At 34.2% G+C, this 26404-nt stretch overlaps 1 protein-coding gene across 1 annotated transcript in view; it reads right to left on the reverse strand.

The window, feature by feature from the left end:
• The window catches only part of LOC133180248 (protogenin B-like), a 54220-nt gene extending 35048 nt beyond the window's left edge, over positions 1-19172 (reverse strand). Inside the window, exons 1-2 of the mRNA XM_061314789.1 lie at positions 19038-19172; positions 3846-4160 (exon numbers count right to left, since the gene is read on the reverse strand). Of these exons, the coding sequence (XP_061170773.1) occupies positions 3846-4160; positions 19038-19104 (382 nt within the window). The 5' untranslated portion in view covers positions 19105-19172. The remainder of the gene's footprint in view (positions 1-3845; positions 4161-19037) is intronic.
• Positions 19173-26404: the final 7232 nt, after the last annotated feature.

The raw sequence follows: 26404 nt of genomic DNA on the forward strand, positions 1-26404 counted from the left end.
ACAACACTCCAGATAAATCACTCGGAGCTTTTTTTTATGCTACATATTTAACACTAATCCTTGCAGTGAATGAGTTTTCCCCGATCTGTCAGGTCTTACTTGTTCCATTCATAAGTTACACTTTATCGACCCACCAGATCTTGCTCCTTGTTTAAACATAAAAACCTGCCCTGTCCTTTTAAGAATTTTTTTTCTTATGTCAACAAGTGCTTTATGTCAGAAGCCCTTATCTGCTAACAGCTTGACCTAAATTAACACGTTACATGATACACTTTCATATCTATTTTTATTTTCCTAATATTTATTTATTTTATTATTTTTCATGCAGAAAGCGTAGGGTTGTTTTTAATTTAAATGTTGTGAAAAGGAATACTATGTATTTACATATATCATTGAAAATCAGAAAATAATTTAAGTCCATCCATGCATTAATATCACTTTACACATCTAACAGATAAACAGATTTTAATACTCTCATATTGGGGTCGGGGGGGGGGGGGGGGGAGGGTCGGGGGGGCTCCTTTTTTTCTTCCTTTACTTTTTCTTTTCAGTGAAATTATCTAAATATAACAAGAATTCTGCTATTTTTTTTTGTATTGCACACATTCCTTCCCCCCTTGATGGGGCCTCTCATAATCTTTGTTGTAGGATGACTGACCTGGTCTTTGTGGGTCACACAGAGGAAGCATGCCCGAGCTGCAGGTTTCCAAATCCAATCAAATATCATCAAAGCCTGGCACCACATACCACTTTGTAAGTGAAAACTATCAACTAATTCACCCCCTCATCCAAAACTTTTACAGAAATCACAAACCACCCCCAAAAAGATGGAACTATTTTTCTTCAAAACATTGCTGGGGCCCGCAGTGGGGTGAATAACCTCCACGAGGATAATCAGAGGCGTATTGATTGGTTCGCCATTTTTTATGTGAAAAAATCATTAAGAATGATTTATACCGTTACCATAATATGATACAAACATTTTTATACAACATATACTTTGCCAATTCTGTGTAATGAAAACAATCAGAATATTCTAAGACTTTAGTTAATAGAATTACCAGAATGTACATGTTAGAGGATGTTTTTAGTACACTCTGACTCAGGTATATATGATTAAGGCTACAAAATATTTTTTAAGCCCTGATAATGTGCATAATGAAAGAAATTTGCTACTGAACAAAATCACTTGGTAATGCAGTTTACCCCCTTTTTGTTTGTTTGTTTGTTTTGTTTTTTTTTTGTTTTTTTGTTTGTTTTTTTTTGGTTTTGTTTTTCATGTTTTTCTCAGTATTTTGCACTAACATGGGTAGGGGGGACTTTATAGGGAGAATACAGTATATATTGTATAGTCTTTACCAAATCTTTTTTTTTTTCAGCACGTGCCCTTCAGGCAGGTGTATCCAGTAATTACACACACACATTTACATGCCCAAAATTTTCTTAGTTATTTTATTTTTATTTGCCTTTTCATGCCAAGGAAATCCATTTTTTTTTCAGAGAGCATCTACTGTATTGTCAAACCATTATTTTCAACCTGTACACTTTTAGTCTCTTCAATGTAAAAAAAATTTCTAAGACATTGTGGTAGAATAATCTGTCGTTAAAATTTTATCCTTCACTTTGGATGAATAAATCATCCAAACCCTTTAAAGTATATTTAATGTTAATGATGTTATTTAATTAGACATGTTACGATATTCAATCATGAAAATGAAACATCTGATGAATGAATTGATCACTCGAATCAAAATCTAAAGTACATTGTTATGAACAATTAGGAGGTTTAGGCCTATACAAATTTATATGCCCTTTGGGCCTGTTAGCCCAATTTCCACATGCTTCAAACTCTACCAGGTCTCGGGCATCATTCTCCCAGGACAATGTCGAAGACTGATTGTATGTTTTCAAATTTTCATCTCTTTACTTGCTTACCAATATCAGTGCATGATTCACCTGATCAATATTGTGTTTGTTTTTAAAATTCATTATGTTTGAATCCTTGACCTAATACAGGTATAATGGTAGTTATTAAATATAGTCTATTTATATTCACAATATAATCTATACAATGGAAAACAGTTCACAACATTACATATTCACTGGATTTGAACCCGTATTCACTGGAGGGTCAGTGCGCGTGCACTGGAGATTGTGACGTCTCAAACGACACCTCAACAACGTTGTAAACGATGGTTGCAATGGACAGAGCCAGCTGTGTATCTGAGCACAAAAAAATGTTAGGCAAACCCATCACTGAATTATTTTTCAAACATTTTCAATGTCTTACACACAACAAAAGGAAAACACAGAAGCTATAACTTGTAATCTGGACATTTTTAATTGAACTACGACAGAATAAAAATGGTGTCATCATCATGTCACATACCCAGCCTTCAATGTCAGCGCTATTTACCTTTTCTTACAATTTTCAGTAATTTCAATGGCTTCTCTCTGTAATTTGAGCTTGTCATCCGTAACTTATAGTTGGCAATGTTTTAATTTTCTAATGTACAGCTGATGTACATTTGAAAACATTTGTTATATTGTTATTTTGTGTTAATACCCCTTTTGCCAGCAAGTATTGTGTACAGAATTCTCAATATCTATAAACACAAGTGTAATAACGGTTTTTATAAGTATATCCCTATCCTTGCTGAAGTATTAATGTGACATAAAAAGAATTAAAATTCAGGGGAAAACACAGAAGTGTAATTTTCCAAGGCCGATCCATAATCCTTATTTTAAAACAAAAATCAGGGATAAACTGAATTTTTGCAATAGAAAACAGCTCAGCAATGTCTTACTTATTCAACTCTGGACTATATATGATAAAACAATTATGGACTCTTTTGGTGGTGAATATCGTTTGTTATTCACCAGAAAAATATCAATTCTTACCTCAGCTTCGCCTCGGTTGATATATTTTTCTGGTGAATAAAAAACCATATTCGAAAGAGTTCATAATCGTATGATATACTCCCACTGGATACAGAACTAGTGCTCTTAATTTGAAAGGATAGTTCACATATATTTTTTTTAATCATCGAATATTTGGACATTTAGGAATTGCAGAGGAAAGAACAGCAACTCTGCACAGAAGATTGAACGTAGAATCTTAATAAGGTCATTCGTGTGACTCCCTCTCATAGGTATTGCATTCACATGACATAAAAATAAAATGTAGCATATTTAGAATGCATTATTTTTGGAAAGTTATATATCTGTAATCCATACTTTGAAATTAAAATCTGTAACAAATACAGAAACAATGTAATAGTAAATAGCTCTGGTAATAGTGTTACCTAAGATTTCACGGCAATATTCTGTAATAATCATGATAATAATAATGACTTGAAAGCTCTGGAAGCTATTTGATATATATATGTTATGAGCACAGCAGACAAACTGTTCTAATGATGACACACAGCTACTCTTTTCATACTCAGAAAAACTCCTTTTTTATCAGGAAAATACTCTAGGGACACTGTCACCTAAGTTATGAATCATACAACAATTTTTGGATACAAATCTTTTGCCTACAGGTTAAGCAATATGTTACATAATATTATATTTTACCACTAGGATTCATTGACAAAATGTTTTTATGATGTACGTATCATTACTCAAAAAAAGTTAACAACAGGTGCTTGTTTATTATTTCACCATTTCTTATTTAATTTCCAGAAAAAGAAACAGTTTAGTATCTTTTTTGGGGAAACTGCTATTGTAGGCATAAGCACTCACCAAAATTTACACCTTTTTTTTCCCTTTCAAAAAATCAAAACCCATTGGAACTCCCAAAGGGTGTCAACAACTGACTCCTGCAGAATTACGTGACTTACCTGCAATCTTAACTTTGACCCGTTTTGCGATAATGCTGCCAATGTTGTTCCGGACATGACACTCGTACACGCCTTCATCTGTGATGTTCTTCTTGCGGCGGAACAGGACCCGTTTAAAAGAAAGTGACCCGTTTATGACCTGTATTCGCCGCTGGTTCTCCAGCTGTAGACGCTGCCCATTCTTGTACCAGGTGAACTTTGTGGATGTATTGGACTCCACGGTACAATTTAGAAGCAGAGGGTTGCCTTTCTGAGCCACTACATTGTAGCTGTCTGGCCGTGTTAAAGAAATACCCGTAGATGTGAGATCCTCCCCTGAAAAAAAAAATCATTGAAAAACTTCAGATCCTCCCCTGAGAAACAATGACATCATTGTGAATTATTTTAGACCCTGAAATTATTTGATGAACAAATCTTGCTACAATCTAAATCATGTAAATACGGTATACACATGTGTACTAATAAAAAATTGAACTAGTATGCATAGATGAGAATATCATTTCGCATGTCCATGACAATATTTTTTTTTAAAATATGATAATTATCTCAGGGATTGATTTGAAGGAAAATAATAAAATGATTACCATCCATAAATAACTGTTATATGCAACAGAATCATTCATACAGTAACACCTGTTTAATTGAAAATTTGTCAGAATAGACAGGTCCGTCAGACAAAACAATGCATTGATAGCACTTATCATTGGGACCACATTATTTTAACTGATTTTATAGACATTTCTAAAAGCGTAATAATTTGAAGATATTTAAGAAATAAAGTCCGCGTTATCGTGAATGTTGCAGGATAACCTCCGAGGTCGAGAAATGTTGTCTGAAATATAAAAGTCGAGGCGTTAGCCGAGGCTTTTATATTTCAGACAACATTTCGAGACCGAGGAGGTTATCCTGCATCATTCACGACAACAAGGACTTTATTTCTATTCTACTAACAGCTCTAAAATACAGTTGATCGTTTTCTCTATAGAGAAACGAATTAGGTCATCATGTTGCAATTTCGCTGTTCCATTTAACACCAGAGGGTCAATTGATTGCATAAAATGCAGACGATTTCAGCTTTTGTTGGATTAAAAATATCCTTTAATTATTTATAAATTTGCTTGTAACATATACTGATTAATTTTTATGAATGAAAAATAACAAAACCAGTTGTCTATTTCATTGATTTATCAGTAAAATCACGGGAGTGTAAATGTTGTGGGGAGGTCCGTAGAACAGCCCCACTTGGCTATAAAAACGGATATTTATCAGCTGTTTCAGGCAATACACACGTTTAGACTGCGTAAGACGACACATCGATGTGGTCTAAATAAGTATTAGATTCTACAGTGAAATATTTATTTCAACTGTACAGATTTGACATGTGTTTCTGATCTGATAATTTTTTGATGACGTTCGTGATTTATTGGAGAATAATGTCCGCGGCATTTCTTTGATCTCGGCAATAATCGTAGTAGAATATGAGATACATCACTAATATTTGTATTGTGATCAGTCAGCCTGTTACTTAAACAAGTCATGGAAAAAAATTAATTCAATGAGTAATCAATTAGGATTGCATAGAGTTACCCCTCTTAAAACAAAACTAAATGCATAATTCTTAGAAAGAAATCACAAGCATAACCCATTATTCATCTTTAAAAAATGTCATAGAAAAGTAATTTTTCCTTGAAACAAAGTTTGGAACAAAAGGAGAACTCTTTTATTGAATTATCATGGTAACCCCAAAAAAATGATATCCAGCTTGTGGACATGGTGGTGAAAGCTTCAAACTAGCGGCAAAAAAATCATACTTGGAATAAAAATTGGACTTGACCATGAAAATGAACTTCAAAATAGGGTAAAAATATTTCCTTCAACTTTTGAGGGTTTTTTTTAAACTGGTGCGTTTCCTTTGAACCTGTAGCTTAGAACTCTTTTTTTGGAGGGGGGGGGGGGGGGGGGGTTAAATTCAGATTAAATGTTTTAATATGATACTTTGGACTTGTCATGCTGGGTCATTAAAAAAAATATGAAGTAATTTTTAGTATCTTATTTAAGTAATGTCCCTAACTGATTATGTTCGTCAACTTAAATGAAATGATAGTCTAAAAATAACTTCTATACATCAGTAAAACATGCTGTTAATAAACAAGGTTATTTCAAATTCATGCATATAGAGTTATGCAACAAATCAATTTTACATGACTTCATTAAAAAATGATTTAACTTCAGATAAAATAGATACATAATTTATATCAAGTTGTTATTCTTACCAAAAACTAATTTTACTTGGTGTAAAATTGAGTAGCAGGCAAATGCTGCCCCATCCCATTTATTCGTCTCCAACATTAAAAATACATGTACTAAAATCAAAAGCCTGAAAGGCTTCAATGACGTCGAAGAAGAAAAACAATTCAAAAGATCATTTTGAATTTGAAGATAGCAATAAGCTAAGTGAGTGACTCAGGAGACATAATAAAAAAATAGTTTAAACAAAATATCACAATTACAGTCTGGGGCCTTATGTCATGGTCCGAATGGAGCAGGGTTCAAATTGACCAGACACCGTCGAACATGTTCATGCTAAATTCTTTTCAGTCAGTTGAAGAACTATGAAGGATTTCATGAATTTACATAAGGCCAAATAAAAAAATATGTGTGATTCCGGTTACCCTACCTTCCCTATTTTATACCCCCGACCCTAAACTTTTTTTTTGGCAATTTTCATATTTTTTCCGAAATTTCCCCCGATCTCCATCAATGGCTCCAGTTTAAGTTTTAGTTTCAGCAATGATGGCCTCCTTGCAAAACATAGTGCAAGTGTTTAATAGTGTTAAATCCAAAGCAAGCTAGCATGTAGGTGTCCCCTACCAATATTGACTAGTATATTATCACACCACATCTAAATGCCATTTGCAAAGCAGAGATAGGTATTATTTAGAAAAAATTAAGAAAATCATTTTGTTAAAAAAAAAAAAAAAAAAAAAAAAAATCCCTACCTACCTACCCTAATTTTTTTGGAAGTGTAACCGGAACCACACATATTTTTTTTGTTTGGCCTAATATTTTTTCTAATTGCCAATGTCAAAGCATTGTATTAGTGATTGCGTCTAAACTACAACCAAGACTCTGTTCTGTTACAATATACGATCGAGTTATGATCGGGCGTGGTATACGGTATACTGGGAAATGGAGGAAATGGAAAAATACAGCAATACTGGTCAATATCATCGGTTTTTAGGATAGAGTTGGTTAGAAGATTGTATAAATAAAGCTAAGATTTAGAAATTCAATCTTTTTAGTCTTGTAGTATTCGTGTTTATGTAATTTTGTAATTATTTTACCTCCTGTTGTGTTGTTTATGTTACACAGTTATCGTTCCGAAATGTTATTCATGTCATTCAACACACCCTATCTGTAGAAATTCATCCGAAGCAACCATCTGCACGTTTTTCTTGTGTGAGAATAAAACATAATATTGTTGTTTTGCAATAGAATTAATTGCAGATATAATTGATGCAATTTTATTTTCAAGCTATTATTCATTTTGAGCGTTTTCAAAGAAATTGGTTTATAGCTATTGCTATTTTCTATTGCGGATGCATCGACTGACACATTCGGTCGAGTACATATCCGGTCGCGATTTCAACTGGGCGCTTGCTTCATCTCATAAAAAAATTCAGCTCCAGTCTCATGTTCAAATGCCCGAATTGGAAGGGAAGATTCAGGAATTGTTTTGCATCAGCCATGATTTGACATGAACCTCAAGTGAAATACTGTTATGACACCTATACTTGGCACTCAGGGCCATTGAGCAGTGAGGAATCTTTTACGTGCCAACACCTACTGCGACACGGGACCTCGGTTTATACGGTCTCATCCGAAGGACCGGTCTCCACGTCCCACAGTGGGATTCAACTCCTTACTCTAGACTAAACGCTCTAACCACTGCGCCACGCATAATTATATGAAGTCTTCCATTAAAGGCATCTTTATTCTATATATGTACATGTATATGTAGAAAAAATACTTTTCATTATTTAAAACATCAAATGAAGTGGGAATTTTTTGTGAATACTTTGAAAATTATTTTGTATTTTTAATTTTTTTGATCCCACAGCAATGTATATATCAATCGAAGAGCATGACATGAAATACATCAAAATTCAGAAAATCTGTAAGAAATTTTCAGGGGATTTCAATTTTTTCACGTGTTAACACTGAATTTGAATATAGTTATGAAAGGATAGATTATAGGCAGAATGCACAATAAGGATAGTTAAGTAAAAGTTTGCAATTAAATAACGACATGTTTTATCCCTTAACAAACTGTTTTCAATATTCATACAACTTTTTCTAGTGTACTATGTCCCAAAATATACTTAGAATTTGGCGCTATATTTACTCTTGAGAACCATACCCATTAAACCTCCCTTTAGAAAATATTGTATAAGCTAGCAAACTCTATCAATTCTGAACCTTTGTGCATGCCAGAGGTCAGTTTGGACATTGCATAATCTGGTCAGTGAGATTCTGCAAGCTGGGGATTAGTCAATCCCTATTTAGATTTAACTGACCTTTCAAAAGTTAACTTTTCACTTGAGGATCGATGCTCAGCGAAAAGAGAGGAAAAAAAACTTAAATTTCACATTCCACATCACACACAAGAAAGATTATCATTGACATTGTTTCACAGAGCATTAGGACAGGAAAAGTCCCGTTTTACTTTTTCCAGTCAAGTAAATTTTCAACCTTTTGTGCAACTACCATGTATATGTTTCTGACAAAGCCTCTTATTGTTCGACGGATTAACGAGTGTTGACTATATTGAGCCTTCTTAACACTACACGGTGCTTGACGTAAGCACCAACAACAAAAGTTGTGTAAGAGGTTTATATATACATATATATATATATATACCCTGTTTTTTGTTACAACAACAAAACAGGGGTATATAAGACTTCGTCTGCCCAGATTTAAAATTAAATTCCTCACATGCTTTGAAAACATGCAGTCAGGCTACTTCTTGTACTAACATTATTTATATGGAGTATTTCAGGGGACTTGAGCTTTTATAACAATACTAAATATTTGACAACTGTGTTGGTGGTCACTGGTATCTCTTGTTTGGTTGAATACATGCAACCTGTCCTTTCTTAAGTGAGAAACTGCACTACATATCTTGCAATATTAAACATGATCAAAATTAAATTTTTTTTTTTTTCAAAAAAGGGGGGAGGGGAGGGGGTATGAAAAACATTAGATTAAAAAAACATAGGTAATCAAAGATTACGAAGCTCACCTCGACGAATGTTATCTACATGTAAGGCAAATTTCACATCATATTTTTTTTCTAGTTAGGGTACATCCCAAGATCAATATCCATGCAAGTTTGATTTAATTATAGACCTGCTCAAAAAACTTTTGACCTGTTTAGTAATCAAGAAAATTTTGGTCAGTTCCAACATCCAAAGCAAGTCTGGAAGTTTTCATCCTTAGATGCACCATCTATGCAAGTTTAATCATAACAGGCCATAATTTTATATAGCTACTCCAAAAAAATTACCCTGGTCACTCTTCTGGAAAATGTACATCAGATTCAGAATCCAAGGCAAGTCTGGAAGTGTCCATCCCTAGATACATCATCCATGCTAATTTGGTTAAAATATGGCTAAAATTCACTCATGTGGAAAATCTAGGTCAGATCCAGCATTCGAAGCAGGTTGGTTAGTGTACATCCCTAGATGCATCATCCATGAAAGGTTGGTCCAGGTAGGGCTTATAGTTACTTGGGAATGAGACTACTCCTAAATCTAAACCTGGTCTCACATGTGGAAAATCTAGATCAGATCCAGCATCTGAACAAGTGTGGTAGTGTCCATCCCTGGATGCATCATCCATGCAAGTTTGGTCCGGGTAGGGTTTATAGTAACTTGGGAATGGACCTGCTCCTAAAACTTTAACCTGGTCACTCATCTGGAAAATATAGGTCAGATCCAGCATCCGAAGCAAGTTTGGTAGTGTTCATCCCTAGATGCATCATCCATGCAAGTTTGGTCAAGGTAGGGCTTATAGTTACTTGGGAATGGACCTGCTCCTAAAACTTTAACCTGGTCACTCATCTGGAAAATCTAGGTCAGATCCAGCATCCGAAGTAAGTGTGGCCATGTCCATCCCTAGATGCATCATCCATGCAAGTTTGGTCAAGGTAGGGCTTATAGTTACTTGGGAATGGACCTGCTCCTAAAACTTTAACCTGGTCACTCATCTGGAAAATCTAGGTCAGATCCAGCATCCGAAGCAAGTTTGGTAGTGTCCATCCCTAGATGCATCATCCATGCAAGTTTGGTCAAGGTAGGGCTTATAGTTACTTGGGAATGGACCTGCTCCTGAAACTTTAACCTGGTCACTCATCCGGATAATCTAGGTCAGATCCAGCATCCGAAGCAAGTGTGGTAGTGTCCATCCCTAGATGCATCATCAATGCAAGTTTGATCCAGGTAGGGCTTATAGTTACTAAGGAATGGACCTGTTCCTAAAACTTTAACCTGGTCACTCATCTGGAAAATCTAGGTCAGATCCAGCATCCGAAGCAAGTTTGGTAGTGTCCATCCCTAGATGCATCATCCATGCAAGTTTGGTCCAGGTAGGGCTTATAGTTACTTGGGAATGGGACTTGCTCCTAAAACTTTAACCTGGGACGCCGACGCTAACGCCGACGCCGACGCCGACACCGACGCCGACGCCGGGGGTATAGCATAAGCTCATCTCGACTTCGTCGAGGTGAGCTAAAAATTAAACTTGATTAATTGATATTGGGTGCATTTGCAAAAGTATGTTGCAGTTATAGTTTTTATTCAATTCATGGTCACTGTCTTTCAATTTGTGCATCAAAAGTAAAATTTAGTGAGTTGGAGGGGGGGGGGGGGGGGGAGGGGGGCAGAAAAAAAGGCATTTCATAGTACTAAAACAGTATTGTTCATTTCCCTTCCAAGTCAAACATTCAACTCCTAAAAGAGATAGCAAAACACCAAATATACAATTTTTTTTTATTTAATTTTATAATTTTTATTTTAATTTTTAATGCATATTTACTTTTTTAATTCAAAAGGGCAACTGAGAGTAAGCTCAAAACACCAACTTAGTTTTCCAGAATAAAGGACCCTTAATTATGACCAATCCTACTCTCAGAATTCTACTTGGTTTAATCATAAAGGCAGGGTTCGACACTAACTTAGTCCGTTAGTCTCATACTAATACATTTTCATTCGGACTGATAAAATATGTGGCTAATTAGTCCGAACGGACCAATAAAAAATTCTGAAAAACAATATGAATAAATTACCGATGTCCGATTCTCGACAACTTTTACTTGAAAACCCCGCGTGTATTTTTAGATTTCTAGCTTTTGGCGAGTAGTTACGCAATGCTGGGTCAATTCAGCGCTTAATTTTTCGACTGATCGATATGAAGTATAAGGTTTTAGCGATCATGATTTAGTATGACACTTTTAAGAAAGATGTTGGATGTTTTGGATGTAATGTAAAGAAAGAAAAAAAATCGAGACAGGGAATACGATCGTACTTGCTGATTGCGAGATTTCAATGAATCTGTGGAATAATATATTTCACGTAAATAATTTTTTTATTACAAAAAATAATACGTATATTAATTGTCACGTTAAATTAATGTTAAAAACATTGATGTTCCTTTTTTTTGACGGACTAATAAAATCGCGTGCGGACTAGTAAAAGTAATGAAACACTAGTCCGGCTGGACTAAAGCCTTAAAAAGTTAGTGTCGAACCCTGAAAGGTCATTTCAAAGCTCCACAGATAATAGTCAGATAATTAGAAATAATTAGCTTTTTTAACCCAGTAAATCATTGCCCCCACACCAACTTTTCCTGGGACATGCAGAACAACACTTAAATTTTGGAGAATAACTAATGTACGGTAGCTTAATACACGTTTGACTGTACTTGCTTATATAATAATTCCTTGAGATGCCTGGATTTATTTATTCATTTTATGTTTATACATATAACCAAGGTTCCCTCATTTCTGTATGATAAAGACTTCGTGGATTTATATATGAAATAGATTTTTATTTTGGGGGTGGGTTGGGAGGGGGTGAATATATAATTGGAAGCTTTGTTTTATATTTAACATTATTGAATGTTTGAATTCATATATATTTATATCTTTCCAAACCTTCTGTTTGAAATTGATTATGTTGATGGAAAAAATTTGATAAGTTGATGCTACAATATGTGGTATTAAATTAGAAAAAAAACCCAGAGGTCTCTGATGAGACTGAAGCTCTTCTGGTATGCACATGGTGTGTCTTAGTATTGTGTACTTGTGTATTAAGTCATTGAAATTGTACCAAAATTGTACATGCTGCTGGAGAAGAGCTTTTGAAAGAATTTCAAAGAAAGTTATATATTTAGTAATCAAAGCAACAGTTCGTTGAAATTAAAAAAAATGTTATATAGAATTATGTATCTTCCTGTAGTATACTTGTGTACCAAGTCTTACTAGGAGGAGTAGTGTTTTGAAATAATTTCAAAGAAATTTCTATTTTCATGATTAAACCATGACAGCGTCATTTGTCGAATTCAAAAAATGATAAACAGAATTATGTATCTTGGAAGAGTATACTTGAATACCAAATCTTAATTCAAATTGGACCAAAACCATAGGAGAAGAAGTGTTTTTTGAAAAATTGTTTATGGACAGACAGACAGATAGATGAGGGACACCTTACTTTCGCATCAGCTCTTCTGGTCTCTGACCAATAGAGCTTAAGTTAAACCTGAGTGGTATTAATTGATTGTGAATCAATAAAGCAAAAACAACAGAAGTAATCATTTAGCTACCTCCCTTTTAATAAATGCACTCCTTCATTATCTCAGACATCTGTTTATGACCCCCTCTTGACCTTCAATTTAACAACTACTCACCCACTCCTTACTTCTTGACTTTCTAGAGCAATGACCCTCTTTCTCGTGAGTAGCATTCAATAGGGAAAAGTTCTTTTCCTTTTAATTCCCACAAACCCATAAACATACTTTTTGTCTTCATCCCATCCTGATACCAGTAATTAATTGGATTCAGGGACATGAATAAGCATTCATCAAAGGAATTAATTTTAATTAGACTGAGGTTTATGGGTATAGTACAAGTTATATGGTAATGACAAAGGACATTGTGTAGGTTTCATAGTAATCACAAATCCAAACATACGTGTAAGCAGGGAAAAAAAAATTCTTGAAAATTGTAAATATTACAACCACTGGAATCAACCATCCTACCCAGGGCTCTACACTAATGTTTTTTCCTTACTTGCACCTCTGGACAAATGATAGTGACATTTACTTGTCCAAATATAATTTTTACTTTTCCAAAAATTTCATGACTTGAAAAATACTGTAAATTAAAATTAAAATCGAGTTTTAAAATCAAGTCCGTTTCACGAATTTTTGACAAATACAGCAAATCAGAAAAGTAAATTGTATCATCATATTCAACATCCAGAGGTTATTCTATGCAAGTAGTTTAATGCTAAATTAAAAATAATAGAAAATACCAATAACAAGAAATAAGTTTTACATCAAAAGTTTATTTGCTTTTTTTCTCCAATCTTATAACTGCGTTCCTGTCCAATAGAAACCTCCAAATTTCTTCACATTTGATTACATGTTCTAATCAAAGTTCAAAATCAAAAGTTATGCCTCCCTATTAAACGTCAACCTCGATCGAGTTTGACAACGGATTGAAATTCATTAAGATCAGGATACAAGTTAACTACTTAGGCACTGCATGCTTTTGATTTCATCATTAACGATTTGAACTTCCAATAAAAAGTTGACAACAATTAAGTTTCAGTTTTTCATGCATTTTCAACTTAAAAAAAAAATTCACCCAAAAAATTCATTTTCAATTATCCGAGAAAATTTTCACTGGTACCAGACAAGCGGACAAACATTCATGTGGAGCCCTGTTACATTCCACGGAAAAAGCATTTATCAAAATTTTGTTAAAGGGATCATTGCTCATCTTAATCATGTCAATAGTGTGTCTGCTTAATGCCCCCAAGTAAACAAGATTTTTGAATACTGTGTCAATATCGATTCCTTGTCACACCCCTTCATGCCCTAGGGATGGAGGGCAGGCTCTCAATTTGCTATAATTGGGGCCGTTGAACAGCCCCACTCCCAATGCAAAAACGGTACCTTTTTCCCCAAAAGCAAAGTGTAAATTTCCCAAATTTTTTATAGCAAATTTTTTTTAAACAAGAGGCCCAAGGGCCTTAACGGTCACCTGAGTATGATACAACAATTTAAAGGATGCATAGAGTATAATATGAACTGAAAGGTGAAACTTTGTTGCCAAAAAGCAAGAAAAATAGGGTGATCATGATCAACAAAATAATTTGTCTTAATATTCATTGACAGTTTATAAATTATGTTCTATAAATCTGATCCCTATTTATCACTTTCACCATACAGTATATTAACAAATTATCAATGCTTCTGTACTATTTTAATCCTTTGTTGAAATTTCTTACATTGGCCTCTCTTGGTCCTTGATGGACATTTAATAAGACAAGTTATTTTTGTCTCATTTTTATTTATCTACTACTTACAAGTCTATCTGATCATTAAAACTATGAAAGTACTTTTTGTATTATACAATAAAAGTTTTTGCATAATTATCTTATTCTATTTACCTTTCAAGTACATTATTTACAGTGATAAATTATCAAAAGTAAATGGCAAAGGGGAATAACTCCTCTCAGTAGAATACAAAATAATAGAGCCCTGGCCATGACCAGAACACTTGACCAAATGGTCCAGATGTTCAAAAATCTGGTAAAAATAATCTTCCTTATTAAAACTTTTACTCTTTTTGCCTCTGATATGCCCAGGTGCGGAGAAGATTTTTAAAGAAATAATGCATTTTTACTACAGATTCACTATATTATCAATAGAGCCCCCCCCCCCCCCCCTCCAACACCAGAGCTTCTGACCCTGGGACCATAAGTTTGTTCATTATAACTAATCACTTTGTTTATCTGCTTAACACCAAGGAGCAAACAGGATTATTTAATAGAATTAATGCATTTTTACTATATTATCAAGAGCCCCACCCTCACACCAGCACATCTGACCCTGGGGTCATGAAATTCACTACTCTGGAAGAAGCACTCTTACTCATCATAACTATACACTTAGCTTTATTGCTTTTTTAACCAGAAGCAGAAATTTTCAAATAAATTTTGCTTTTTCACTTTATAATCAATAGAAGCCTCCCCCCTCCCCCTCACCAGAACCCTTAACTCTGGGGTCATAAAATTCACAATTTTGGAAGAGGCATCCTTGCCTATCATAACAATGTACTTAAATTGTTTAAACAATACCCAGGGGCAGAGAAGAAGATTTACAAAGAAATAATTCACCTTCACTACAGGATCTATATAGCCCCGCCCTAGCACCAGAACTCCTGTCCCCGGGGCCATGAATTTCACAATTTTGGAAGAGGCATCATTGTTTATCATAACAATGTACTTAGTTTGTTTGAATAATACCCAGGGGCAGAGAAAAAGATTTTTAAAGAATTAAAACATTTTCACATTAAATCAATAGAGCCCCGCTCTAACACCAGAACTCCTGATCCAGGAGCCACGAAATTCCCAATTTTGGAAGAGGCATCCTTGCTTATCAAAACTATGTATTTAATTTGTTTCAATAATACCCAGGAGCAGAGAAGTAGATTTTCAAAGAATTAAGGCATTTTCACTATATAATCAATAGAGCCCCGCCCTAACACCAGAACCCCTACCCCTGGGGCCATGAAATTCATAATTTTGAAAGAAGCACTCTTGCTCATCCTTACTATGTACTCAATTACTTTATTTAATACCCAGGAGCAGAGAAGAAGACTTTCAATGAATTAATGCATTTTCACTATATAATCAATAGAGCCCCTCCCTAACACCAGAACCCCTGACCCTGGGGCCATGAAATTCACAATTTTGGAAGAGGCACTTTTGCTTATCATAACTATGTACTTAGTTACTGTAGTTAATACCCAGGAGCAGAGGAGAAGATTTTCAAAGAAGTAATGCATTTTCACTATTATAATCAATAGAGCCCCGCCCTTACACCAGAACCCCTGCCCCTGGGGCCATGAAATTCACAATTTTGAAAGAGGCACTCTTACTCATCATAACTATATACTTAGTTAGTTTATTTAATACCCAGGAGCAGAGAAGAAGATTTTCAAAGAAATAATGCACTTTCACTATATAATCTATATAGCCCCTCCCTAGCACCAGAACCCCTGACCCTGGGGCCATGAATTTCAAAATTTTGGTAGAGGGGTCAATGCTTATTACAATCATGCCAACAGTTTGACTGCTTGATGTTCAGGAGTAAAGAAGAAGATTTTTAAAGATTGCATTAATTTTGGTGGTTTTAGCCCCACCCCTCAGGCCCCAGGGGGGCAGGGATCATGAAATTCATAACTTTTGTTCCCCTTCACCCATAGATGCTATATGCCAAATTTGGTTGAAATTGGTTGAGCGGTTTCAGAGAAGAAGCTAAAAATGTTCAAATGTTAACGCACATCGCACGTCGCACGCCGACGGACAAAAACGGATAGCAATAGGTCACCTGAGTGACTCAGGTGACCTAATAAATCTTAATTGATGAAACTTAATCACCAACAAGTGAAAGTGAGACAAACTAGTTCTGTGTTGGACTATATAAATTAGTGCATGTCACATATATTCGTAAGGTGGTTTGGCTTCGATAAGGAACCAGGTTTTCCCAATTTTCCCCAAAATGACAAAAAATTTTCCCAATTTGAACGGCCCCGGCCCCCATCCCAGAAAGTGGTGTGAGAGCCCTGGAGGGAGGGACCAAGATGAAATTAATAATATGTATTCCATTTCATTACCCATCCAGGGTTGTACCTAAGAAATGAAATAGCAGGGGAGATTAAAAAATTAGAAAGGGGTCAAGGGTTCCTCCCCTAACAAGGGGTTGAGGGGGAATACCAGAAAAACCGGGAGAGAAGATTACATCATTATAGGCGGGGTATTAGGGACAAACATGCCCATCTATGTTCTATACCAAAATTGGTTGAAATTGGTTCAGTTAATCCATAGAGGAAGCTCAAAATGTTCAAAAATTGCCATCAATTAATACAACAAATGATATGTCACAAAGGACAAAATCATAGCGTGCTATACTGACTAATGGGTGACCCTTAAAGGATTCAAATATATCTCATTCACAGTCTATGCGAAAGTCTGAAATTTTTACAGGACATACGGTCTGGTAAAAATATATAATTTACCAGACAAATCATTAGTTACCAGACTGATCTTTTTTCTTTAAATTCATGCATTATTATGATACAGAGATTGAAAAGGGGGTGGGGTAGGGGGTAATTCTCACTATTAAATTGAACCTTAAGTAAATCCAGAGATAAGTAAAGATTATAAAAAATGATTTTATTGAAATGAACAAGCTTACTATTAATAATTTTTCTTTTTAATAGGTAGTATACAATTGCATAATTTTTTTTCTTTTTTCTGGTTATAAACGAAATACACATGTCAAAGATTTTAACTTAAAATGCACTTTAATATATATTTATTTATTTCCTGAAATAACTTAATAATGAAAATAATTTCCCCCAACCAAATCTACATATGAGCTATCTTTAGATCTCTATTCCATGACATAGGAAATTCGAATTAGAAATAAACGATCATGACATGGTTGTTAAAGATTAAAATTAATTATGTATTACTGCTTAATGGATCAAATAAAGGATATATGTGGAAGTTAAGATCATATGTACATATGTATATGTTCTGATTTTTAGGCCTTATTTTTTCATTGGACAATTGGTCCTGAATCCTGATTTTTTTTTTACCTACCCAAACCAAATTTTACCAGTAAAAACCGACAGTCCAGTGACTTTCGCATAGACTACATTCAGCTGACCCCAAAAAAAATCACATCTCACTGCATGACCACTGCTTTACTTTTGTAAGTCCATCTCAATACTCAATATCAGGATCTTCTTTTAAGCCTTTGACTCAGGTGAGCCAATTTCAAAATTGTAGGGTTTATTTCAATTTATTGATGGCTGTAAATCGTAAATGTCTAACATAAATCATTTAATACAACTGAGTAAAATGGCACTGCTTCAGAGTAAAAATACTTACTTTTGTATAATCATGATGATATTTTTGTTTATATTATTAAATGAAAACAATATTTGGAAAGAAATTTTAGTAATTTTTTTTTACCTAATCTTACACAATCAATGTGGAAATGACACAACTTGAATTTCATGCAACCCTGCACAAAGCATGTTATAATATATATAGCAAGCACAATTTTGTTTACGAAGGATACACAAAATGGCTGCCCTTTCCCGGCCCTGCATAATCGGGTCACCATGCCATTATTCACGTAACTGATGAATTAATGATGTATTATTGTTCCCGTGTAACAGTAGTTTGTAAAATTATCAAAAATAAATATACCAAGGCTACAATATAACATTGTCAGTTCATGAAACACTTTGATATTAATATAATGCATGTAAAATGCTTTTCTCTTTAGAATGTGATGTTATATTTCAGGTCATTGCCTTTTTAAATGGATTCTTCAATATTGCAATGGCCTTCCTGGATTGTTTTTCACAAAGCCAAAAAAAAAAAATAATAATAGCAACAGAACTTAAACTTTATTATTCTTAAATTAATGCAAACAGTATTTATATTACAAAATTATTATGAAAAACAACCTTTCGAAATTGTGACCCCGTCGGGGGCCTCAACACATTTTTTTTATTCATTGAATACACAGCAAAAACATGCGAGCGAAAAAAATCAAAACAAACCGCGATGCACGTTGTTTCAAAACAGAAATAAACGAAGACATGCTGGAACGCTTCATAAAAACCAATTAAAGAATGTTCAAGGTCAGGTTTCCCAAAGAATTAAATTCCCTGGTCACTTTGAGCGAGGTAAAAGACCCCATGAACTTACTTGGCCAAAGGATGATCGGCCATATTGGTTTTTTGTAATCGCGAGGTCAACAGTATGTAGCTTGGATAAAAAATGGCGATTTCAAGAAAAATTGTAAATGCTATATGGTACATACCCCTGGTAGCGGTTAATCCCTCCGCTAACGCGTACAATACGAGGCTACATAGATACATACACGCCATTCAAGCAAATACATTGGGGAGAATATTCGTGCTTCTCTTGTACGTAATGTTTGGATCCGGGCATGAATACATTTATTGAACCGAAGCACACCTTGCAAGCCGCAACCCCTACGCCAATGTTATTGGAATGGAACACAAACAACAGAATACGGTCGTCGAACTGAACTCTTTTAGTTTATCGGGGATAAGTAGTTTTTAGCGGATTTGTAGGGAAAATATCCATGCTAATTTCTGGCTAAGATTGTGAACTTAGCTGGCGCGGATCAACTCAGTATTCATGTTCATGATCATGTTAAACAGAGAATTTGTGCAAAAATATCAAAATTGATTTCACGGTTAAATGCCTTGTATATTTATGTACGAAGTGTAAATGTGTGGGCGAGATAAAGATTCCGTTACGATAAGATATACCGATAAACCATTGATAGAAAAGTACAAAGGAAAACAGTCATTATTTTATACAGAAATGCGCTTACACTGATACACGCAATGAAGAATTACTCAAAATATATATACTTGTACTTACATTATTACTTAATTTATTATATAAATTATATTATATTATAAATTTATGATGAGTAAACCAATTTTTAAAGATTTCTTTTTCTAGACATAATACTACTGATACCCAGAATCTACATATAACTCCCTCCATAAAAAATTGTTTTCAATATAATCGTGCTAGCACGTCTAAAATTGCGTAAAAATGTATATACCATTATACAAATTGAACAATGAGCTGATTCTCGAATTTACATTATATCTATCTAGTCATCATACCATTACTGAATAATGGTCTACATTCAATTTGTATTAATCTATATAATGTGCATATATGTGTAATCATATTTGTTATATCAGGGACCTATATACTAGGTCCCTGGTTATATGTCATGGCCCATAAGGCCTTAATTGATTTGGGAAAAAAATCTTCTTTTTTTCTGTATATGAATAAAAATTTCGGAGGGGGTGGGGATAACTAAGCAAAAATTCCTTGACAAGAAAAAAAAAAGATTTTTTTTTCTTAAAAAAAAAGGTTTATTATTGAAGGACACAAGCATATAGAGTAGCCATGTTCTCCATCTTATCGGCAAAATTATGGGGGGGGGGGGTGGGGTGAACACATACACTCGGGTTTCCACAGCTATATATGCATTCCTATTTCTTTATATAATACAGTCTATGCGTTTTTATTTACCTTAACCGCTCTGTGTCATTATTTTATTTCATGACCATACACATATCCGCTCAAAATATAAACAAAACCAATAATGTGGTAGCATTTTAATATGTTATGTCGCCTTTATAATATAATTGCCGATTTTATATTCGGGTTTTTGTTTATTATGACGTCACAATGACTTAACGTCATAAGCAAAGCACCTGATGAAGTCTCCACGTAAGTACTACTTTACAAATTATGTTGTAATGTTTCATTTACGTTCCATCCTATCTTTTGAAAAAGAAACCGTGATCAGTATCCGGCTGATCATGAGATTGCAAGATCCCCATTTTTTTTTTTTTTTTTTTTTTTTTTTTTTTTTTTTTTAATTTTTGTAATTTTTTTTAAGTGTGTTGCCGATTTTAGTATGTAAGTTTTCATGAAGTTTTGATGCAGTGTTGTCGAACCCTCCCACGTTTTTTATTGTATAAAACAGTTTTTGTCGAAAAGAGAGAGTGAGACATATATCCCTCTATGAAGTGGGTTGTAAGTTTTTTCGACGCTTGCGCAGTTTTCATTTTTTAAAAATATTTATTTATTTATTTATTTATGTAAACTGGACAATTATTTTCTGACTGCATCACCACCACTGTGAAAAAAAACGATGCTAAGTGCCTGATATCTTTAAAATGAAAAACATGAAAATAGGTATTTCAAAAAATATATATCTTTTATTGACACGTATCTTAAATATAGTATTTTCTCGCCCGAAACAGGTTGTTGTATCATCAGACCAACACTGTGTGTATTATCATGCATCAGGTGAGTATATATATATATATATATATATATATATATATATATATATATATATATATATATATATATATATATATATATATATATGTATATATATAAAAGATATTTTCATGTTGAATAAATTCAGATTTATTTTTAAATTAATATTTTAACCCTTTTTTTATTGACACGTATCTTAAATATAGTATTTCCCTCCACGTGTTCCGCATGGTGTAGTGTCGCTCTTCGTTCTATAGAGTCGCAGAGCATACATGCTGAATAAGGAATTTATCCAGACGGATTGGACGAAAAAATATAGACCAAAAAAGTTTGCTCATTGCTCAATGGTCACACACAGGTCTGAATATGCAACTATTGCATTCAAAAATAGGGGAATAAACGAACGAAAGGGCTGGGGGCTAGATCCAGCCCACCCCCAAAGTCTCAGTTCGAATATATTGATATGCTGAGTAAACAAGCGACCAAAGTAATTTTGTTACGTAAAGGAGTTATTTATTTCTTGCGAATTATTTTTAAATTCTAGGTCGTGAAAACAATTAATTTTAAAATTCAAGGTCGTGAAAACAATTAATTTGATTCGATGTTCAGAACGCCAAAACTAGCCTTTTTTTTAAAATAGCTTCTTCTACATGTAAATATTTATATCCTTTGGCGTTCAAAACTAGTCAAATATATATAAGGACAATTTTCACGCTCATAGCAGATATTAAACACTCTAGTATGAATGTACAAAATGTTAAAGAAGACACAAATTTTATTTTTATTTTATATTTAATGTATTAATTGGTTTTTAAACAAAAAAAAATTATTTTTAAAATCTTTAAAGTTAAAGATTTATTTACAAGTAAGACTATTCCATTTTTTATTTTTTTTTTTTATGTTTAGCGTCCGCGTGCGCTTTGGTTTTTGATACCCCATATCAGAAAAAAACAAAAACAAAATCAGGAGTCCTGAAATTGATTATTCTGGTCGAAATCTTTGAATTCTGTCAGTTTCTATAAGTATTTGTCAACAATATGTCATATTATGTATAATTTTAAGCATTTAACACCATGATGTTGATAAAGAATATATCTTTCTATAAGAAAAATAGATTAATGAAATCGAATGCTTTGAATGACGTTATTTATAAGATTATTTAAATTCTGTGGGGTTTTCTTAAAGGGGGGGGGGGGGGGGGGCTTGTGTGTTTTTTGCGAATAGGTAGGTAGGTTTTTGAAAGATGGGTGGACGCTAAACAGAGAAAAAACTTGGAATGGCCTAATTAAACAATACACAACAGTTGTTTACATTATTTTCGTAAAACAAAGTATCGTTTACAATTGTTTATAGAGATTTGGAAGAAATAAGTTAAAAATAAACTTATTTTGATCTTATTCTCTAAAATTGAAATGGGAGAGCCATGCAGCTGTTTACACTTGCGTGGGTCTTGCTTTTACTAAATTGTCACATGTTGGCAGTCGGTAATTGAGAATCCATGGTACTTACAGACATCTGCAGAATTGTAGCTCGCTGGTCTGAACAGAAATGGGATGTACGACCAGAAAATGCTAGTATGTACAGCGCCACCCATTGAAAAAAGTTTACATATTTATAAAGGCTGCGCAATAATATCGATATTCCGGTATGTTGCGATTCGTTAACAAAAATCATCGTATCGCAATATACGTTTTTCCAGTACCGATATACCGTCAAAATGATCGAGCTTTAGACTTATGAAGTAAAATATGAAATTTAAGATGTCAGAAACGTTTTCAATCGTGCCAAACAGTACCAAACAGTAAAGGTTTCTAATTGTATGGTTGCATTTCGTTGCCAAACTGTAGTGAAATCAAATAGAACTTTTTTGTTACAACGTATTTATAAAAGTTTTATACACTCTGCTATAAATGGAGGTTAAAAAATAAAAAAAGAGCATTTTAACTGTTATTAAAAATATTGCAATACATATCGCAATACAGTTCCAAATATCGCAATACAAAATTTCCAACCGTTACCCAGCCCTAATATTTATTGTGCACAAAAAGTGTGCTGTTTTTCGATTTATTTCTTCGTATATTTAAGCTGCCATCTCAAAATATTTTTAGTCGCCCGCATGGCGCAGTGGTTAGAGCGTTTGCCTTAAACTTGCGAAGTAAGGAGTTGATCCTTACGTCGAGGGTTCGAATCCCACTGTGGGACGTGGAGACCGATCCTCCGAATGAGATCGTATAAACCGTGGTCCCGTGTAGGTGTTGGCACGAAAAAGATCCCTCACTGCTCAATGGCCGTAAGTGCCGAGCATAGGACAGAATTTGCAGCTCTCCACCGCCAAGTGATGGCGTCTTCATATGAGTGAAAAATTCTCGAGCTTGACGTTAAACAACAAACAAACAAAACAAAATATTTTTATTGACTGAGTTGAAGGGCAACATGCGTTCTGTCGGACCCAAGAACAAAACTGTTTGCCTGACTCAAACAGTTTGATTTGAGGGATCGGCAAAACGCCCGAGATCACATTCAATAAATATTTTGTTATATCTTTTTCTTTTTTTGCCATATCATATGCTGACTTCCATGATGTAAATTTCGTTCACCCGCACTTCGGTTTAAACTCGGTCAATTCTGTAAGGTTCTGTCGCCAGCAAATGCAGATAAGATATAGCTGAGCCCACCCGGAGTGCGAGGTAAGCAGTCCAATATCTCATCGACAGGTCCGATATCTCATTCACTGTAAAAAATGTGTTTACAATTCAAACACTTTTCTAAACACTTACTTGTCACCTCCTTTTTTATATGTTTAATTTCTAAACATGTAAAATTCCTAAACATGTCTTAGAAAGTGTTTAGAATTTAAACACTTGTGTGCTTAGAAATTAAACATATCTAAACACATAAACTCAAGTGTTTAAATTCTAAACACATAACAGCAGATGTGTTTAAAGTCTAAACACATCATAAGTATTGTCATGTTGTAAATTTTGAATTTACCGGGTGGCAGTAAATACAAAATTTACAACATGACAACTTGCGCATGCGCATAATTGTCAAAATTTTCAAAATATGTAACCAATATTAATTATTTTCCATAAAGCCACTGAACGTTGGGATATGTATTTAATTATACAATACGATTTAATATCAAAACTTCATTGAATATTTCTATAAGGCTTTATTAAAGAATTTTTAAATTAAAAATACAAAATGTATATTTATATACCGGTATATATTTATTATAATCAATATTATTTGAATCGGTTGAATCGGTTGCAGGGTTTTCCTCATGTCAATCACAAAAATATCAAATTTTATTAACTTTCAGCAAGTCCCCAAGCACCACATATTATAATCTATATCCCTTCAATAACTGCCAGAAAGTAATCCATATCGAATCCACGAGGATATTGTAAACACTGTCGAATTAACTCAGTAGTCTTCAACAAATGAAGTTTCAAAGTGTTAAAATTGATTATGGAAAAACAAAATTGCACTTGAAGATGACACCAGGTACTCTGATAGGTGTATTCTGAGTTCGATCTGGACTACAGTACCTGTAGGAAAGAAAGCCAGATTTTAGTATAAGTACACTATCACTGATATTTTACATTACTTAGAAAAACAAAATTGTTCAAATTTTAGTGAAACTACACTGAAATAAATATAGATGTTTTTAATGACATTTAATATTATTTCCTCTCCTGCAAGTCTATGAACGAATTCAAGTCAACATTATTTACGTTCCTCATCGTGGTTAATTAATGCAAAGAAGAAGAAAACAAACCTTTAACGTATTGCAGTAACAAGATGCCCTTTCACGTATTTCACTATTTCGTTATGGTTATCCCTTGAATTGCAGTGGCGGATTCAGGGGGGTTTGGGGGGGGGGGGGGGGGTTCGGGAAAAAAAACCCGCCCAATCAAAAAAATTTATTTTTACAAGTGTCATTTTAACAATATATTTCATAAATAAGAGTCTATCCAAGCCCATTGTTTACACAGAGGTGAAATATACAGCCACCACCAGAAACACCTTTCCGCTTGAACGCACACAATACACAGGTAATCAATCGTACAGAGATCATGATAGTCCGTGTAGCTAGTGATGACACAAGGTCAAAACTGCACAGAGTTATTGTTTTGGAATTGATAAAGTAACATTCTTTCAAGATTTTTTCTTCTTTCTTCGATAATTGATACTTTATTGAATAAACTGTGATAGTTATTATTATTTGTATAATGAATTGTGATAAAACTGATATGTATAAAGCAGAGGTCCGGTCCTGTTAAAACAACAATTGGCCACTTCTTTATTGACTGGTTTTCAAGACTTTTTTCCCAAACATTGGACTGCATGGTAAGTGGGTAAAAAAAAAATAGAATTAATTAAAGAGTGCATTTGTGATAGAAATTATAATTTACCCCCCACCCCCACCCCATGAATAAGCAATAATTCCAACGGTTTCCCAAAATATTTTATATTTATTCTTCAATATGAGATATCATTAATGTTTATAATTCAGTTTATATGAACAGTATAGTCAAGTAGTTGAAAAGAGTTATTAGGGTTTCTACACAGAATCCAAATTTTCTAATTTCCAAGTGTTGGGAAATTGCACATCAGTTGTACTTTGGTAGTCAGAGCTTCACATGCGACACATTGGGCGTGCATTTTAAAATGAAGAATTGGATATTATTTATCAAATGGCGATATTTTATCAGATTTTACGTTTATTTATTTTTTTTTTAAAGAAAAGTCTCATTTTTCATGTTTACATGGAAGTTAAATATAATCCCAAAATTTTTTAATTTTTTGTTCAAATTCTTGAAAATTTAGGTAGGTCGGTCTTGAAAAACTAGGGGGGAAAAGTGACCAATCACTAACTAATTCAATCTAAAATGCTGGAAAATGCACCATTTGGAGTCATTTCTCAAGAAAATTTCTCGGGGGAGGCCCCCCGAACCCCCACCTATGGGAGGGGGACACCCCCTCCCTTGCCCTCCCCCTTCGGCCCTATGGGCCTCAACCCCCCCCCCCCCACATGAACTTCTGGATCCCGCCACTGAATTGGGTTGTTATAACTCTCATTGACACATCACCTTAGCTTGTTGTGTTTTCTTTGTTTAGATAACCGCTCAAATTAACGTTCAAATATATGTGTCATTTCCGGGAAGATAACTCTGCACTTTACAGTAAAACGTGTTTAATTTCTAAACGCGTTTAGATATAAAACATGTTAAGACATAGGATGTGTTGGTTTCACCGATCTCCCGAGGACTATGGTGTGAAAAAACGCCTTTACTCCGAGGACGTAAATTTCTTCCGAGGACTTTTTCCACGTCC

This window comes from Saccostrea echinata, unplaced genomic scaffold (genome assembly GCF_033153115.1).
Source record: "Saccostrea echinata isolate AGI-Se365-2 ecotype Australia unplaced genomic scaffold, CSIRO_AGI_Sech_v1 ptg000006l, whole genome shotgun sequence".
Classification (NCBI taxonomy): domain Eukaryota; kingdom Metazoa; phylum Mollusca; class Bivalvia; order Ostreida; family Ostreidae; genus Saccostrea; species Saccostrea echinata.